At 34.8% G+C, this 21,097-nt stretch overlaps 1 protein-coding gene across 1 annotated transcript in view; it reads right to left on the bottom strand.

Moving 5' to 3' along the window:
* LOC127838776 (protein-associating with the carboxyl-terminal domain of ezrin-like) overlaps positions 1 to 4,540 on the bottom strand; it is a 28,454-nt gene extending 23,914 nt beyond the window's left edge. The window contains exon 1 of the mRNA XM_052366765.1: positions 4,276 to 4,540. Within this exon, the coding sequence (XP_052222725.1) occupies positions 4,276 to 4,443 (168 nt within the window). The 5' untranslated portion in view covers positions 4,444 to 4,540. The remainder of the gene's footprint in view (positions 1 to 4,275) is intronic.
* Positions 4,541 to 21,097: the final 16,557 nt, after the last annotated feature.

Here is a 21,097-nt window from a genome sequence, read left to right as displayed (position 1 = left end):
AAATCTGATTTCAAATGGCCGATTTGGCCGGTGGCCGGCTCTTATTGAGAACCCTGCTACTGGGGAAGATCTGTTACTGGCGACCAAACTGCACTATAATAATCAATATCCCATAGTGATAAGGAATATCAACCAAAATACATGTATTTACACGATCAATTCAAATTAAAATGGGGTCGAAAAAGTCTGGAACTTGGGACTAATAAGCCTGAAATTGGGGCCTAAAACGCCTAAATTAACCAGGGTCAAATGTTTTACAGTCAAAACGGCCCCAAAAACGTCCCTTAGTCAAAACGTCCCCAAATTTAGTCGGCCCCACTTTGGTCAAAACGACCATGTCAGTTTTTAAATTGGTCAAAACGGCCCTAATCGAAAATCAGAAGAGGGAGAGAAGAAAAAAATAATATATTAAATTAGCTTCTGTTATTTTCTTTCTCTAAGAATGCTATTTGTGGTATTTTTTTTTAAATAAATTCGTTATTTCATTAGTTAAATCAGTAATTACAACTTAAAGGATTTAGTTTATTTTACACACATACAACTATTACATACAAGCATTCATTGCGTCGTTTCTATAAGAATTCTTAATCGTTTAACTATCTCAAATAACTGATTGCGTCGGTACTTTGTTGAAAATAATTTGTTTGCATGCAAGAGTGTTAACAAGAACTTGTATATTTTTGTAACTGATTCGTTCAATATGGTGTAAAGAAATGTTTAATGGGTTCAATTTTAACTCTTATTTCTTCAAGACACTGATTAACAAGAGAGCAGAAGAAATTTTGGTGAATTAGGATGATGTTTCAACATTGCCAGTTCTGATCAACAAAAAATAGGATATGATGTCTTATGATATGTTATTTGTCAGTCTTCGAATTAGCCTATAAGCCCGAAGCCAGAGTTGATTCTTGGGCCGGTCGGTAGATCCAAAAATGCTTATAAAATAGCCCGACTGGTCGATTAAATATTTGAGCATCATATCAATAACCTGATTTATACGCGTTTTTAAGAGGAACGATTAAATTCTCTATTTAAATGCCTAAAATGACGTCATACGTTTTAAAGAACTGCATGAACACATGCGGCCGCCATTTTTCTAAACTGTCGTGTAAACATCCGGGTATGTTGCTATTTAGAGTAATGATGCAATTGACGCCCAATCGAGATGAGGTTATTCAAACTGCACTTGCGTAGATCACGTTCCGGGATGTTCGCGCATCGGGCACTTCGTAATGTTTTTAAATAATGACAAAACTAGAAGCGTATTTAATTTTAGAAGCGTTTTCCGTAAATGTATTTATAATTCATGAAAAATGGACGAAGTAATATTTCAATAAAAATAAAAGAGTCTGTAAGGGATATTGTACGCATTTGGTTCAACACAAATTTATCCTTATTACAGTTAGATTTCCATGTGTTTTAATCAATAATTCTTGCGTATTAGAAGATGTTTTTTCAACTAATTATTAATAATTGTAGTATTTTCGGTTATTCTGTAATCTCGTTCTGCTATGTGACCTACTTTGCTACTTATAATCTGTTTAACAATATACAATACTTTTCACGGTAATTGACACATGCTTATCAAAACATCGGGAGTTAATTAAAGAAGCAGACATTGTCACTTGGTAGATTGGGCAGTTAACACACCCAGTGGCCTTTTGTTCTGAAACCACATTCCGACAATTCAGAAATTCACCAGCGATTGTCCTAGTAATAATACGATACTTATCTGTTACTTCAATAGGCTGATGTATTTTTTAAGATTTTCTGATATTTTTAAACATGATAATAATTCAATTTGCTTTAAAATAAAACCAAACACCCGTCAAACTGATTTATGTAATCATTGAATGAGAACATGTGTAATAATAAAGTTACAATAAACAGCATAATTATCTGGTGCATTTTGTATAAAATGCATTTCAAAAGGAAACAGAAAACTGTTTATTACTGTAATCACATGCATCTGTTTTTACTAATGGAAGTAGATTTTCTGATTGTTAATAACTATTGGTGTTCCTGGCAAAAAAGGTCATTAAATTTATATTGACCTCTTCAGGCTATTGAACATGTCTTTGGGCTATTCAAAATTCCATCTGATTAGCCCGAAGGGCTATTCTCGGGCTATTTGGCTAAAATATTTAGCGTGAAGACTGTTATTTATGTATCAATATCAATTCAGATATCAATTTAGATTTGCGTATTTAATACATTTTTAGCTATTGTACACTATTGGAAACTAATTGATACAAAGAGCAGTCCTTCCCAAAATAATAATTCATTGCCGGCCATGAGGTCCTATAATCATGCTTCCATTTCCGGCCCGGACTGATCATTTCTGGCCCAAAAAGGAAAAATGATGACGAAAAACAATGATGAGATTTTTAACAATATTTAAATATTATCATATTAATATACAAATAATGCATTTATTAATTATGTATTGACAAGATTTCTTTAGCATGTGTCTCTTCATTCCGAATGTCTGAATCCTCGTCTGAAGACACATCTTCTTTCGTTGGATAACCATCAGACATAGCCTTGGGTGGACGCTGATAATTATTTAGTCAATGAAGACCATCACCTTGTATCATGAGCCTAAAATACAAATCAGTTTGCTAAGCTGTTGTATGCTAGCATACCTTATAATATTATACCAGTCTTAAAGTCAATCCCAATGCTTTTGATAAAATATCGGATGTTGTTGTTTTTGAATTAAGGGATAAAACTTTGTTGGTTCTGTATGTAGGTTTGAGTTTGTTACTTAACAACCTCATTCAAAATTTCATTTTACATAAAACCATCGAATCTTACCAGCAACTTGTCTACAGCTGCTGAAGGGTCATAAGCTGTAACATCTGCAGTGCTGAATTTGATCATCATGAGAGAGTTTGGTTTGGCTTCTTCACCAAATTTTAATGAAAACATTTAAAGCTATTAAAAAATAAAATGAAAACGAAATCACCAGTTATATATCTGGATACTCTGTTTTCCTTCGAACCCCATTATAGATATTGACAGATCGCTTAGAATCCCCGAGTAGTTGTTGACAGATCATGGTGAGATCTTATTTCCCTGTGTTAATACCCGGCTTGCTTACGAATTAATCGGTCATAACGGGAACCAAATTTAAATGGTATCGAGTGTCTCCCTTTGCGAATGTATAGTGATGACGTAGTGTGTAATTTGCATTTGCGACGCAGCAATAATCTTTGGATACCGTATATGCACTTACGTCATACTAGAAATGCAACAAATGAAAAAAATGTTCTACATGATTGAAGTATTCATAAATAACTTGGTAAATTCCGATTTTTGCCTTGAAACTTTTCTAAAAATAGCTTATGGAATTCCAAAATTCGTCATAATTTTATTACCGGACAGAAGGCAATATAAGAATCATTTCAGGATTTTCCAAATTATTATCGGAAAAATCCGAGGACCGACGGTATTTCGGAAAGACTGCAAAGAGAATTAACTCATTCGGATAAACACAGAAATTACTCATGTTCATACTCATATATATCTTTCTTGTCAATTATTATGTTTGATTACAGGGGTTTTTATCCGATTTTTGGGAAAGGGCCTGACCTTTTTCGAGGGGAAAAAAATTGCGCTTTATGCCGGAATTGGGGGAAAAAAATCATGCGAAACGCCGGATTTCGGGGAAAATAAGGAAAGTCTTAAATAATCAATTTCACATATTTTGTTGTGTTTAAAACATATTCAAGGCGAAAGATAACTTAATTATGCAATATGTTATATTTTCTACAGTGGATCAGGATAACTTATGTATTTAAAGTTAAAAAAATAATTTTTTTTTTAGGGGAAAAAAATGAAGTCTGAGGGAAAATTTACCTGCTGATGGAAAAAATAAATCCGCGGCGAAAGGGCTGTTTTTCAGCCCAAAGATGGAAAAAAAGCCCTGGATTATGTAACATGTATATTGTCAAATGAATACAATTTTGAACAGAGTTCTTTGTTACAGATTGGGGCAGTTTTGACCAACTTTAAAACTGACTTTGGGGACGTTTTGACCAAAGTGAGGCCGTTTTGACTCGTTTTTCCTAGAGGACTTTTTGACCTGGGTCCGTTTGACTAGCTTCTGTCAAAATTGCTTGGGGCCAAAAAACTAAAAAGCTGATACCCATTCAGTGCAGTGTTGGTGCTATGTTTGATCCCCGCATACATCCTTCACTGTCAAATTAAGATCAATAATGAGTTAGTATTTCAGTTCCATCAAATCAAAAATTACTTGGTAACACCAATCACCTTGGTAAACTTCCTGAGCAAGTTTTCGTAAACCTTTTCCTTCTTCGCCGGTATAAACAACGTGACTTCTGTGTCATCCTCTAATTTTCCATGCCGCAAACACCAGTTACCATTTCGCACAACCTCACCCCATTCACAATCCATATAGACGCTGTTTTCAGCTCCCATAGTCGTGAAAATCGTTTTTGACTAGCAATCATATGTCATGTTGTCAAAATAATGTTTGGGAACAAATTACCGGAAGTTGTTTGTTGTGAAAGTGATAAAAAGACACCGTACTGTTCTCGACGCTAAATAACGCAAGGAGCGAAAATACACTTTGGTCAAACAGCAAAATGGTCATTTGTCCAACACGAAATTGTCGTATCGCAAACCCGTTGTGTCGAAAAGTAAATGATTATATCAAGGGCATCTCACGCTTTTTAACTGTTTTATAATTTATTGAACTTTTCATTACAATCTAGGACAACACATTAACGTATAATGTACCGTATATGATCAAGCAGCACCCTCGGAAAATATTTAAATGTTAAAAAGAGTGTTGGACTTACATATTCCAATCCACTAGAAAACAAACAGTAATGATATAAGCATCCGGTCCATAACTACCTAATGAAAAACAATCGGAGACACTAAAAACTAGAATTCATAACGTAGTAGACAAACATTTTGCTTAAAACATATGTAAACAGAGGAAATCCTTACTCTGGTTCAAAAAAGACCTACACAGGGTGATAAGGAAAAATCTAAATTCACAACATAGCTAAGATAATCAACCATTGGGGGCACTAACAAGCGCAACCAGAAACCCTTCATAAAACATGCAAGAAGGCTTAAATAGAAACCATATACAAAACCAGAATGGACTTGACGAAAATAATATTAAGCCATTGTAAAGAAACGTTAATTCACGCCGCCAAAACAACACACGCGTATCCCAGTTTTATAAGATAAGTCAACTGGTGAACATGAGTAGAAAGGCAAGATCAATATCCTATTGCATAGAAAGGAGGAAGGCGTAAAGAAACTACTCTTTTGTGTGTACGTTTCCAAACATTGTATTCAAGAACTGTGAGGCAGTATTAGACCCAGTCATTCAACATATCTTCGTGAAATCAATTGACCAAGGACAACTAACAGCCGACTGGCGGCATGAAATTGCCCCTGTCTTCAAAAAGGGAAATGTTGACCTCACTATAAACCTGCATCTCTAACATCTTTATTATGATAACTATAAAACCATATATATGTAATCAGCAAAAGAATACATAATCATCTAGAACAGAACAGGATAAATCCTTCGGAGACGTTAGCGGTGGGTAGGCAACACCGTTCGTAATGATGCATCCAATACCACAAGGTAATCTCTAAAAAAAAAGATACCCATTTCATTCAACCACGAATTCAGAACTGCGAAACTCAATAAATAACAACCATTCATATGATCTTCTGACTACCGGTGATATAGGACACCAAGAAACAAAGCACTTCTCGATTTCTCGAATTCATGTGATGCCGTCCACAAAGAGAAACATCTAAGTAAATTTTCCATTTACGGTATTGATGGACCACTTAATACATGACTCAGCGACTTCCTACCAACCGCCACATGCAAGTCGTTCTAGACGGAGAAAAATCAACCTCTGTCCAGGTTGACTCGGGAGTCATGTTGTTGTGCCATATTAACGATCACCCTGACACAGTTAAGTACCCCTATTCGCTGTCGATTGCCTCTTGTACTGGCCAACAAGATAAATGTCCGATCACATAGCTCTCGGAGAAGACATGAAATCTGGCCGTCCTCACATGGAAATCGATTCGACGCTAAGAACTGTAACATACTTAGAATCAACAATCGTTCATAATACTTTTATGAATTTAATAAACATATTCTCCAACAGGTCGAAGAAAATCCCTACCTACGTGTTATTACCTCCCCCAACTTAAATTGGGATCCTAACATCAACACACTGCTAAGGAATGCTTATTGTACACTAGGATATATACGAATAAACCTTAAACACTGTCAAATCGACTGCAGGAAAAACTGCGTACTTGACTGTAGTCTGGTCCACTCTTGAGTACAGCTCAGTAGTTTGGGAGCAACATCTTGCAAAGCATGTCGACAATATTTAGAGGATAAGCAGCCAGATTAATCACAGGGCATTGCCGTTCAAGAGTTGAAGGCTGTGTCACGACCATGCTAAAAAACTTTAACTCCAAAGCCTACTGAACTAACGCAAGACAGATCGACTAACCTTCCTGCACAAATAAGTACGGGGAAGCTGCCAGCCATACTATTTCATGACAAATAACATTAACAAGCGTTACTTAAAAGCAATCTTAAACCTTAAACTTGTAGTGACTAACTCTCCCCAAACATACTTGACACTCAAATCACTAACAAAACTAAGTATTTTAACGCTGTCAAATCACTGTAGAACTGAGCAATATAAAAACTGATTTTTTTTTCTAAGGACTGTATTGTACTGGAAGAACTTAGTGACAGTGTTGTATCCGTTTACGGATTCAAGACTATCCTGAATAATTCGCCGCTGGAATAAACTTTCCAATAGTTAAATATGAGGTTATTCTCATTAGACTAAGAATATCATTTACTCTTTGCCAGTATATAAAATCGATTTCTGTTGTCTGAAGGTTGGAAAAAAAGGTTTTCAAAAATGGTTGCAAAAAGAAGATGACCGGATAGTGTTTATGCGAAAAACTGCATTTAATGTTCAAAACATTTTCCGGCTGCCGAAAAAACAAAAACAAACCTTCCTCTTGTACAGGGGCCGCCTGAAGCGAAAGCGATATTGTTAAGTGTCTGTACCCGCCTAACAGTTTCATAAAATTCGAGTAAGTAAAACAGCTGCCCAGTCCAGAGACAGGACGGTGCTAGCTTGACATGCGTGTTCAGCCTGACAGGTACTTACAGTTTGAGCTTTAGCTCTTGGCAACCGGCATTTACGCAGACGGCGCCCGTGGAACGGACTTGTTGCGCATCATTGTTTACAATTGCATCTGATATTCATCCAAATTGTAATCGAGTTTATATAATTAGGCCGACCGCCATACAACCGCTCGGTGCCTGTACAAGCATTGTCTGATAACTGCATTTGTTTACTCCGTTTCTAATAACCTGACGGCTCCAGATATTTTAAAAGACTAGTCTCGTTAGAACAAGGTGTTGATTCAAGAAGACGAAAACGATGTCTGATTGTGTCCAACTGAAATGTTTTTGAATATCATAGTAGTTTTCTAGTAGTATTGACAGTAGTGGAAGTAGTAGTATTAGTAGTAGTAGTAGTAGAAGTAGTAGTAGTAGTAGTAGAAGTAGTAATAGTAGTAGTAGTATTAGTAGTAGTAGTATTAGTATTAGTAGTAGTAGTAGTAGTAGTAGTAGTAGTAGTAGTAGTAGTAGTAGTAGTAGTAGTAGTAGTAGTAGTAGTAGTAGTAGTAATAGTAGAAGTAGAAGTAGTAGTAGTAGAAGTAGTAGTAGTAGTAGTAGTAAAAGTAGTAGTAGTAGTAGTAGTAGTAGTAGTAGTAGTAGTAGTAGTAGTAGTAGTAGTAGTAGTAGTAGTAGTAGTAGTAGTAGTAGTAGTAGTAGTAGTAGTAGTAATAGTAGTAGTAGTAGTAGTAGTAGTAGTAGTAGAAGTAGTAGTAGTAGTAGTAGTAGTAGTAGTAGAAGTAGTAGTAGTAGTAGTAGTAGTAGTAGTAGTAGTAGTAGTAGTAGTAGTAGTAGTAGTAGTAGTAGTAGTAGTAGTAGTAGTAGTAGTAGTAGTAGTAGTAGTAGTAGTAGTAGTAGTAGTAGTAGTAGAAGTAGTGTTATTAGGAACGAATAATTTATAATTTAAAAAACATATAACCGTTACATTCCGCAACATTGCCTTGATAAGAAATCAGATCATTCTTGGTTGATTACTATATCATTTATTTATTTTATTATCGACTTAGAGGGTTTCTAGTCATGTCTCCGAACACTGATGATGCCATAACAACAATCAACATTTATAAGTTGTTCGAATGAAAAAAAATGGAACGTGCTAGTGATATACCAGCTTTTTGATTAATACTTTGATATACTCACTAGCGAGCGGAGAACGCTGCAGGTTAAGAAAAACGTATTCGTCCATATTAAAAGAACTTTTTTGCCAAACATATTAAAGCTTTATATGTTGCAAATAATTTCATCACAATCTGACCTTTTTGTCATTGAATTGTGTAATTGATTGTTATAAAACTTTGTTGGGGGAATTTTGACCCAATAAAGGGGTCTGTGTGGCCCTGTTATTTAGAAGCAAAACATTTTTAGCGGCGATGCTGCCGAAATACACATGGATTTCTGTGAATACGATAAAATTCAAGTTGACAATGTATAAAAAGTAGTCATTTCTCTCTTTCGATTAACTGGATTCAAATCGTAATTTTATTATGTTTCATTTATGTTTTTCGCTTGAGTTTGATTAATAAATACACACTTTGAAAAGACGTTCAGAATTAAAATGTCATAATTTTGCGTAAAAATGTAGCTTGTAGTAAAAACATTGTCCTCTGTATATAACATGTCATGAGGATGTAATAACGAACTATTCAGTAAAATAATTGTCCTTGTAATATTGTGTCTTTGAGATAATATTTAAATGTTCACTTTCACAACAATAATTTATTATCGTCGTTGATGATGAAAAAAAAACTTGAAATACTAAACGTTAATACATCCGATCCGGTTAACGCACCGCGAAGGAATGTTTCACATCTACTCTATTTCTTATTTCAACCAATCAGCTTCAACGACGCACGTGTATTTCGCAATTGCTGAGGTCCACCATTATTTATTCCTAGACACGCCTTATTAATACCGTTGGGTGTGGAGTACTATCCAATGGTACGGAGGACAATACATTTTAACATAACACAATCAACCAATAAATAAAACAACAGGACTATACCCGTTTTCTAAGCTTGTCATGCTATTGACAACAGTCCTCTTTGGTGGCTGAAATATCAGTTTGCCGTATACTTTTGAAGCAACGGTGCGCGTGGAGCCGTGTGTCCATTCGCTTTTCTACAAATGGAATGTATTGTGTAAGAAAATTCAAGCGTAATTTATACTTTTACAGACGAGCTTAATAATTTATCCGCACTTTGCAGCAGAAATTTTCATAGACTAATAGTAGAAAAAATATAATGAGAGTCTTGTTAAAAAATAAGTTGCATCAAAACTGAAAGTTTGTATAATAATCATCGATGCTCATTTTGCGTTTGAAATTTAGTTTCTGACATAAAAAATACTAAAGCAACACTTGATATTTCGTATTTTAGACGTATTTCAAAACTGACAATGGAGAAAATACTTGTGTTCACAATGTTCTGTATGGCGCTCATCGCGGCAGACGAAATACAAGTTCGGTATTCCGTTCACAAAACAACTGGGTCTGAAAGTGTAACCAGCACCTGCTTACTGCAGTGCGCTACTAGGTTCTCAAGTTTCGAGGCGACAGGTGTTCGAGTGTCTAGCAGTCAGTGCCTGTGTGAAGCACTCGACAAGGACTGGGCGTTGACTTTGCCGTTGCAAATGAGTCCCGGATATGTGTACATGGTCAAACAGGAGAACACGCAGACATTTACGCATTTGGTATGTATACCTGTTTGTGATAGACATTCCTGTGTTCCCGAGGTTCGAAGGATAACAAGCACATGATAGAAACACGTTTTGAGATGTATTGATAGTATAATCTCCTGCTCAGAGACCGGCAGGTTGCAAACAACTTAATTTGTATACGGTATGGTATAAAACCCCGACAATACACGACAGACATGATTGCAAATGTGATTTCCTAAAGTAAAATGTACGTCAACCGCTAATACAAAGTATTAAGTTTTAATAAACAACACACAAAATCAAAAACGTATAAGTGTACATAACTTGCTTGCAAAGATAATGATACACTACCAACCACCGTGGTTAAACGGCCACTTTAAAGAATTGCCAATACATTTGACAACTAATGTAACACACGTTGTTTTAGAACGTTCAGCATTCAGAATGGCATCTTGTGACTCTTCCGATGACATTGTCCGGTACTGAACTGAATGTTGGGTTCGCTCCAATTGGAACGGTGACAGGGTAACTTTTTGTAGTACATACGCCTCGTTCTCTGTTGTATTTTAAGTTCCAAATGTAACATTTGGATATTCATTCGATAATCATATGGGCCGCGCTCTTGAAGAAAGCGCTTCACGCATGTGCGTAAAGAGTATTACTAGTATTTACATATAAAACTTAACTGAAGCGTTTCAAACTTCACGTAAAAATGATAACATATTACAGGTGCATTATTAGAGGATGTTGTAAAGTCAGATTAATCAATATACGATATTACTATTTATTGGAAAATGATTTAAATGTACACAATTGCAACCTACATATATGCGCAATAAATCAACTATTAAAACGCTTCATCAGCATTTGAGATTTATTATTGTATTTTCATTTTATTTCAGGGTAAAAGCAGGTTTCACATTCGGAGCTAACGATTATCCGCTCATGCTATCTATGGACTTTCTAACTCTGAACGCAGAAATTTACGCCCTTATTAATGGAGCATATCTTTATCAGTATGGTTATCAGTCCAAAGTACAAGCTTTTACTGGCAGCGTGAAGACACAGAACACAATCACGTTAGAAGTCGATCACACAGGACTGACACAAGTATATCTCATTAATATTTAATTGTAAAGTTATGTTTATTTTTGTGCTATTATTGAGTTTTAGTCATCTAAACTAAAAAAGACTAAAACAATCGGCTAAATTACACTTTTCTACAAAAAATGACCGATTTTTAAAATAGTTTATACATTTTATTCGAACAATTGAAATGCCGATTACAAACACGGCTAACACAATTAAAAAAGTTTTGAACTTCAGAAATACGCATCATTCGTATTGTGATAAATCTTGAAACTCCTGTGCATCTAAATAGTTCAATGCGCGCTAAAATTGGACACGTTCCATTGATTAACACTACATTTATTGACCTTTTCGTTTGTCAAAAATACATGTAATAATGTTGATAATGGGAATGACTTGTGCGAAAGCAAAATTAACTTGACAATTGGTACGCATGTAATGACTATGAGAAAATATAAGATGCGTATTTAAAGCGTTAGTATTTTACCGATTCCAATAATATTCTGATAATATATGTTTTGCTGCGCTGTTTGTGAGGACTGAGATTTTAAGAGCTAAGGCATGAATGACATTGTGAAAACAAATTTAGATATTTTTCCTGAAGTCCCGGGTTAAATACCGTTGAAGACACATTGTTTTGTTATTGATATTTAAAAAAAATGTATGTAAGTTTCATCATCATTTACATTTAAGTTAGTTAACACATGTATTGCATTTTTTTCGCAAAGTACATATTTGTCATTTTCAATATACCAATAATATAACAGATATAAAATAAATATACAACAACAGTTTAAACTTATTTTATCGATCTAATTTATGCTGTTTTGTTGTTTGTTGATTTTAATTGGCCTATCTTATTTTCAGATCTATTTAGATGGTGTGAAAATAATGGATTTCATACATCACCTCGCGAATGTTAGGCGTTCGAACAAGTTCTACGTGAGTGCAAACCCTAATGCAAGGTTGACACGCTTGGAATTCAAGAAACTACCATAGCCAATAGCATTTTTAATTAATAAAGAAACACAAACATATTCGTAAACTTTTTTGAACAATAAAAGTCGACAATCAGTTTAAATTGACAAACTTATAAATGAATACATAATTAACGTGGTCGATGTGCGCATTCTCGTGCGCTTGATGTTAACTTTACAACTGTAAATTCATGACATTTTTTACGATACGAAACTACTAGTAGCTGAAGGTACTTTATAAGAAGATTAAGTTGTTGACCAGTGTAGATCGGTGATCGTTTGCGACATGAGACAAAATATAGTAAATTATACTACACACCAGCGTAGCAACTACAACATTGGCATCTTCCATGTATTTTTGTTGCGAAATAATATATATTGTTTTGTTAAAATTCAAATAACAACATATTGTTTTAAGAAGTATGATAAAAGTATAAGAAAGTAAATGGCATATACTTCCATTTATAATTTTTTTGTAAAGTACATGCATACAAGACTCATAATCACATAAGATTACAAAAACATGTGATACAGATCATAATTGTAGTACACATGGACCTTAAAATGTCTAGTGTGTAACATTTGGAAAATTGATTGATTATTTTACTGTAAATAATTTTTGTCCGTTCAATTTTTTTTCTCGTAAATAGGTGTATGAGGGACGCGGGAATTCCACTCCACACCGTAAATGGTTTACATGTTATATTTTACCATCAAAAGCTGTGGCATATCCAATTTTAAATATGAAGGAATTTGTACCTGTTTATAAATATGTAAAAATTGCTGTTTATCATGTTGTTTTTGTATTATTATTTATAATGTTTAGTAATCACTCTTACTCATAATTTAAGTGCTTGTTATAATTATGTATATACGTCCAATAATGTTGTTATATTATTACTAAAATCATCCACATCGGCAATAGACCTTCTGTTAATGCTGCAAATAAAACTTTAATCTTCCATATTGAATTTATATATGTTGTTTATCACGAATTGATGCTGTTTATGTATTTATTATCTAATGTTTAGTAATCTCGCTTACTCGTAGTTAAAGCGCTTGTTGCAATTATGCAAATACGTAAATTAATGTTGTTATCATATTGCATTTTCTAAAATGTATCCTTTACCATATGTTAATCCTTTAGCTTCTGTAAATGCTGCAAATAAATCTTGAATCTTAAATATTGTATTAATATCTCGAAACATTTATTGTTTCAAGTACCCAACTGCAACATAATAAATATGTTAGCGAATTTAGTGATATTACCATGACAGATTTTACAGATCTTAACCGTCTAAGCTGATCTAGATCTTAAATAAGCGTACACAAACATCTGTAAAACTTTACATTTATATAGTGATGACGCAGCTTATATTATATCATTTAAAGTAATGCTAACGCTTATTGGTACGATGGTATGAAACGTTTTAAAGATGAATTGGTAACCAACTCTGATAAATTATAAATCAGTCACAAAACATCAATGTTGCATACTTTCTGAAGAATGAGAACTTTCAGAGCCGAGACGAAATATAAAAATATATCAAGTTAATTTCACGATGTAATGTACTTGATAAATTGCTGTTGATTCAATAAATTTATATTTTTGTCAGAATTAATTTTAAAATAAAAAGAAGATCTGTCGGATGAATTGCACCTCTTAAATATAAATTGCGTGTGAAAAATCTCGTGTTTTTTAAAATGAAGTTATGAATTGACGTTCATGATTTACGGCCTCAGCTATAAAATTATATTTCTAATACGGACCATCAATACAATTTAATAGTTATAATAAAGCTCTAGACAATAGGGTTTCACAAGTTGAAGAACGATTCCAAAGTAAATGAATGAAAACGCTAGACTTAAATCGTATTTAATGTCAACATCAGAAAGACGAAATTAAGAAAACGATTAAATTGAAATCAGCAAGAAGCATGCAAGCTGGAACTTTGTTTAAATCGCCTTGAAAATAAAAGCATTAGAAGATGAATATGCATACAAATGAATGTGTCAACCAGATACTTCAATGTACACACAAAAACTTTGTTGAAGTAACTTTTGATGATACCTGTGGGAAAAATGTCACCTGGGAAGGAGAAATGCGTATGCAACATCAAATTAAGAAAAGTTGAAACAAGTGTTTTGAAAGAGATTTGTGATAAAACACTTTTTTTTCATATGACGAACTTGTATATAATCAGATAATAGCCCATAAAGGAACTGGTACCCACTGAGACTTTTATTGTGGTTGAAGAAACACATTGACGTTTTGCTAGAATAATTACTCCGTCATCAACAAACCAACAAAGTTATACATTCTAAGTGTTTCAAAATGTCTTTAAGACCACTAATAATGTGTATAAAAACTTAACATTATTTTAGATTTTCTTACATTCGATTGATAAATTAACTGTTTTAAGACCTTTATAGCGAATGTTGACATTTAATGTGCAAATATCAATACCTTACTAACGTTTTCTTTCAGTTTCTAAAACGAGGCTGAATTCACATTGAAAATTGCATCATGATCTGATATATTTTGAAAACAACTTTGTAAGCTGTTTTTTTTTACTTATTGAATTAATTTAGTTTTATTCCATGAAACTTTACAAAAATGTATACTTAGAATTGCGACGTTTCTGTTGAATAGTTATGGATACATAACCAGAGAAACCTAGTCTGGCAGGTTCGTTGTTACTATTAAATTCTCCTCTACATGTATGTCTGAAACACTTTGAAATCAACAGTAAAATGTAACCTACTGGTGACATTCATTACATATTTTTTGCGTTCACATGGGGAATACAGCAGCATTGAAAGAGATCTCTTCTAAAGATTAAAATCATTTATTATTCCCATGAAGAGAAGCATAAAGCTCGCAGCGCGATTTTTTGTAATATGTTCAATGAATTGTGTAAAATGGCTGAGTTTAATGACGCTTATCCGAACCCTTAAAAATCACGAAAATCGCCTACCATGACCATAACAAATGATAAAACGTTTAAATAATTTAAATGATGTTTTAAAACTATCAACCATTTCTATCCTCCAGTAATATCCCGATGAGTCGTCTTCGATTACAACTGGCGTGGATTTTTGACATCTTGTGATGAATGAAAGTAGTATTCGCAAAGCAAAATTGATGGTAATGTATAACGAAAATCAATTTAAATTTCAACAAAGGAAGGTCAATGTTGGCATGTTCAAAGCAAGCTATATTTAGGGCCAAAAGTCTATTTCAAACATAAACAATTTAACACTTTCGCTGCGGCAGCAGAAGAACATCTTCGTTTTATTTATATCTCCGCTGTATTTATTTTTGATAAATTAAGTGTTATGAGCTCCATATCTGTATCGGCTGTTATGTCTTTGAACTTCTAATGAGAGAATATTAAAGTCGTATGAATTTACCGATGCTTTGTACGATACTACTGCTAATAAAAGTTACAGCATTTCTTTAAAATTAAACCCATATTGTTAGGACCCAGTCCGCGTGTCAAGACAAGTTACTAAATAATCGGGCTTTAACCAAAACCAAGGCGAATTACTGTTTAATATATTGTTTTATTTTTCAGCAAGAAATGTCACTTAAAATAACTATCTATGTCTTAATATATACATGTGCACATATATGTGTGTTCACTATTTTTTTATTTAGAGTAATAGGTATTTTTATATTAGTTAATCTATTTTTGACTTACCCAAATGTTTTATAAAGGTTGTATTTAAGGTGTTACTCCAGTATGGAACTCTTTTTTGTATTTAACAATCTCAGTTATTTACATGACACAGTGCGCCCTGTGCCCAACACACGACACAGTGCGCCATGCGCCCAACACACGACACAGTGCGCCTGCCACAACACGTACACGACACAGTGCGCCTGCCACAACACACGCCACAGTTCGCATGCAACAACACACGACACAGTGCGCATGCAATAACACACGACACAGTGCGCATGCCACAACACACGTCACAGTGCGCCTGCCACAACACACGACACAGTGCGCCTGCCACAACACGACACAGTGCGCCTGCCACAACACACGACACAGTGCGCTTGCCACAACACACGACACAGTGCGCTTGCTACAACACACGACACAGTGCGCTTGCCACAACACACGATACAGTGCGCCTGCCACAACACGACACAGTGTGCCTGCCACAACACGACACAGTGCGCCTGCCACAACACACGACACAGTGCGCCTGCCACAACACACGACACAGTGCGCCTGCCACAACATACGACACAGTGCGCCTGCCACAACATACGACACAGTGCGCCTGCCACAACACACGACACAGTGCGCCTGCCACAACACACGACATAGTGCGCCTGCCACAACACATTTTGCGCCGGTGTAGCGTGAATTTCGAAAATAAATACTTAATTATTTTTTGTAACAAATAATTCTAAATGAAAAAAGAAATGTAAACAACAGACAAGATAGATTTGGAGACACGTCCTTAAAGTTTACACGATGCATTATCATAATACTAGTAGTATAATACATGGGGAAATACATTCAATTCAGTGTTGAAAGAAATTAATTTAGCAGTATACAATTTTGTTCATCTCTAGTCAATTTCAAAAATGTAATACAATTATAAGTGTCACCATGTATAAGTAATAGTTACAATACATATTAAAAGTCCATAAACACTAAAAATCAACGAATATTTTGCAAAATATTTGTTCAGTCAAGTTAAGCTAGGTCAGTGTTACTAAAAATAGAAAAAGCTTCCGCTAAATAATTTTAGGTGGAGATATTGTGCTTTAATTTTGTTTGTAGTTAGCTTTCATGTAGAGCTTGGGTGGGATTGCTTTTGGGGTCAAGTTTTTTCAAGGTCATTGTTATTGAAATTAGAAAAAAGTTGTTCTTCCCCATACCAAATCTAATTAAAGTCAACTATAAATTGTTACAAATTGTAACATCTAGTTTCCTTACACCGTCACATCATTTTTTTTCTTTATTCAGTATTCAGCTTTTAGTTTATTAATATATGTAACGAGTACAGATATTCAACTTCGAATATGCCTTTGTGGTGATTACATCCAGTGCCTAATATAAAATGTACATTATTATAAAGCGCAAGACAAGTCTAGCGTGCTGGACCTAGGGACATGTACATTATTATAAAGCGCAAGACAAGTCTAGCGTGCTGGACCTAGGGACATGTACATTATTATAAAGCGCAAGACAAGTCTAGCGTGCTGGACCTAGGGACATGTACATTATTATAAAGCGCAAGACAAGTCGAGTGTGCTGGACCTAGGGACATGTACATTATTATAAAGCGCAAGACAAGTCGAGCGTGCTGGACCTAGGGACATGTACATTGTTATAAAGCGCAAGACAAGTCTTGCGTGCTGGACCTAGGGACATGTACATTATTATAAACGCAAGACAAGTCGAGCGTGCTGGACCTAGGGACATGTACATTATTATAAAGCGCAAGACAAGTCTAGCGTGCTGGACCTAGGGACATGTACATTATTATAAAGCGCAAGACAAGTCTAGCGTGCTGGACCTAGGGACATGTACATTATTATAAAGCGCAAGACAAGTCTAGTGTGCTGGACCTAGGGACATGTAAATTATTATAAAGCGCAAGACAAGTCTAGCGTGCTGGACCTAGGGACATGTACATTATTATAAAGCACAAGACAAGTCGAGCGTGCTGGACCTAGGGACATGTACATTATTATAAAGCGCAAGACAAGTCTAGCGTGCTGGACCTAAGGACATGTACATTATTATAAAGCGCAAGACAAGTCGAGCGTGCTGGACCTAGGGACATGTACATTATTATAAAGCGCAAGACAAGTCGAGCGTGCTGGACCTAGGGACATGTACATTATTATAAAGCGCAAGACAAGTCGAGCGTGCTGGACCTAGGGACAGCTCTTGACTATTTGTTTTAGAGCAAGAATGTCATTTGTATTACGGATTATGATAAAATAGTGGCCATCAACCATAAACTAACTGCTACGTATCATCCGCAGACCATGGCTTTGATGAAATAACAAATCAAACAATTAAACTGTAAATACTAATATAATTGAACAAGTACATATTTTTTATTGTTAAGTTACTATGAGCGTGCTTTGATTATAGCACCACAATGAATTGCCTTTATTCTGCAGCAATGTCTGATAAAATTTCCATAGATTTAAATATATAATGTTGATGTAACTTTAAGTAGTTAATATCCGGGGGGGGGGGGGGGGGGGGGTAACTTCCTATATAACTGTATATAGGGGTGTGCCAAAAATATGGGGGTGTTTTTCGACTAAAATTATAGATATTGGTATGGTTTTGAGCATCTAAGTATAGGTATGGGTATTGAAATCAGAAATTTGCTTGTATATAAATGCATATAGATTTAAAAGAATCAGTATCAAAATGGGTATGATAAATTTCATTCTTGTATGTAAATGGGTATCAAAATTATATGGAATTTACCAATAAACATATAAAAGCAAATTAAAAAAGTATACGATATTGATATGATAGAGATTAAATTCTAGTATGAAATGTGTCCACTTTGTCAATTATAGTATTGAAATGGGTCAAGTTTATTCAAAATCGTGTATTGAAATGGGTCAACTTTCTCAATGGTATCGTAAACAAATGGGTCTGCATTTTCAAAAATCTTGTATCAAAATGGGTCTACCTTATCAGAGTTCCGGTATAAAAATGGGTCACATTTCGGAAGTCTCAGTGGGACACCCCTACCCTAAAATTTGGATGTGTTTGGGTCAATTTCTTGTAATAAGGTATACAGAAGGTATTTAGATACATGCATGTAAGATGCTAGTTACCAATGTAAATAGTCTATTAGTTATGATTGTATTGGAGTTCATTTGAATGGAGAAAAATATACATGTATTTGATTGATTGCATGATGTCTGTACTCTGCATCTATTTATCAAGAAGTTAACAAAAAAGTGAATAACTATAGTATGCACGTAATGAAATAGTGGGGGTTATAATTCTTCACCTTGGATTTCAATATGTCCATTTTTTTAGAAGTGTTCATGAAAAGAGATTGTGTAACAAGGCCTTTTGTGAACACAAACAGATAAACATCCTTCATGTTCAAAGAGCTTTTATCTGCGTAAAATCGAACGAGAGTTGTAATTAAATCTGTCGTTGTAATGTGTATACCCAACTGCTATGTTTTCTTGTCAATTATTTATATATGGCGCTAAGTAAACTGGTTAATGAAGAACAAAACAACTGGAATGATCGTCTCGAGGAAATGCTCTTTTGCAATCCGAAAACAAAAACAGTCATCCACAAACTTGTCCCCATTTTTCATGCTGTATGCACAGGTGGCAGTGTTTCCTGGTCAGCTGCCAAAAATCAACGTTGATGTAAGTAAACATAACCTGGATTTCTATTTTAACAATTATTAATTCCATACTGATTTAACCAGTTGCGACCGAAGTTCATCATCGGTTAACTATGTATGCAGTTTCCTATGTATGTTGCACACTGTATAATTTGATTTCTCAACTAGTAAGTCAGATACCTTGAAGAAAATTGTCATACGTGCAAAGGAAAATGTGAGGTCTAGAGTCTGAAATTGTAGTACCTAAATTGTAACTTGATATTATAGTACCTATATATCAACAGTACATAAAGTATCAGTCTTTACCTTAATGTTTTCATAGCCAAAGCATTTGTTTGAACCTCTTACTGGACGGATGTCTAGTAATAAAGCAAGTTAAAACTCTAATAAGATCACTTAATTGTTAAGTATTATCATTAATTGAGTATGAAGTGTATCTATCAGTATGTACACATAATATCTCTATTTGTGTACCACAATTTACTTCAGGTCGGAAATAGTTTTAATTTATCGTTATTGTTCATAATTATCCAAATGTGCATGATAATTTTCTGGAAAACAAACCAAATCCAAACTGGTATTCACTGGCCTCAGATCAAACGCTGTTATCCCTACGACCCCACAAAGAGATTAAGGTTACATTTGGCCATGAAACAGCATTTCGAGACTTGTGCTTGTCGAAATTTGTAATTCACCATTTTCACAGAGGAAACAACTAGCTTTATGTGTTATATATTCAAATAATATCGATGAAATATAATGTAATGTTCTTTCTTTAGAAGATAATTGGCGCCAAACGAGAAATTTGTTGAGGAAAACGTGACCAAAAGAAAAAATACGTCAATCATCTGAAGTGGAAATCAACTGCCTAGAAGCAAGAAGGAAACAACAAAATGATAACCAGAAAAACAGATTTAAGAAAAGATCGTACATCACAGTCAAACTAGGAGACAAAGTCTTGAAATTCAACGCATTCAGGGCAGTATGCAAGGCCAAAGGGGACCTTGGAACATTCTACACAGAGCCATTCATAATTGATGACATTAAAGGCAGTGTTACATTGAATGGTGTCATTCTTAAAACCTCAGTTGCGTTAAATAATGTTAAACTTGTCCTTGCTGAAGTAGTGGTAGTAGTAGTAGTAGTAGTAGTAGTAGTAGTAGTAGTAGTAGAAGTAGTAGTAGTAGTAGTCGTAGTAGTAGTAGTAGAAGTAGAAGTAGTAGTAGTAGTAGTAGTAGTAGTAGTAGTAGTAGTAGTAGTAGTAGTAGTAGTAGTAGTAGTAGTATTAATAGTAGTAGTAGTAGTAGTAGTAGTAGTAGCAGTAGCAGTAGTAGCAGTAGCAGTAGTAGTAGTAGTAGTAGTAGTAGTAGTAGTAGTAGTAGTAGTAGTAGTAGTAGTAGTAATAGTAGTAGCAGTAGCAGCAGCAGCAGCAGCAGCAGCAGCAGCAGCAGCAGCAGCAGCAGTAGTAGTAGTAGTAGTAGTAGTAGTAGTAGTAGTAGTAGTAGTAGTAGTAGTAGTAGTAGTAGTAGTAGTAGTAATAGTTGTTGTGGTAGTAGTAGTAGTACGAGGAGGAGGAGGAGGGGAGCAGCAGCAGCAGCATTAGTAGTAGTAGTTGTTGTTGTTGTAGTAGTCTTGTTGCGTACACTTAGACTTTAATTCTGATTAGTGGAAGAGAACTGCATCATTTGTATTTATCGTCTTTGCATAAATTCATATTTAAACCCGTTTGCACATAAAGGTCACTTTTCAGCGATTCCGTTACTTTCGGCAATTTTCTGGA

This window comes from Dreissena polymorpha, chromosome 7 (assembly GCF_020536995.1).
Source record: "Dreissena polymorpha isolate Duluth1 chromosome 7, UMN_Dpol_1.0, whole genome shotgun sequence".
Lineage (NCBI taxonomy): Eukaryota > Metazoa > Mollusca > Bivalvia > Myida > Dreissenidae > Dreissena > Dreissena polymorpha.
This window is presented reverse-complemented; position numbering and strand designations above follow the sequence as displayed.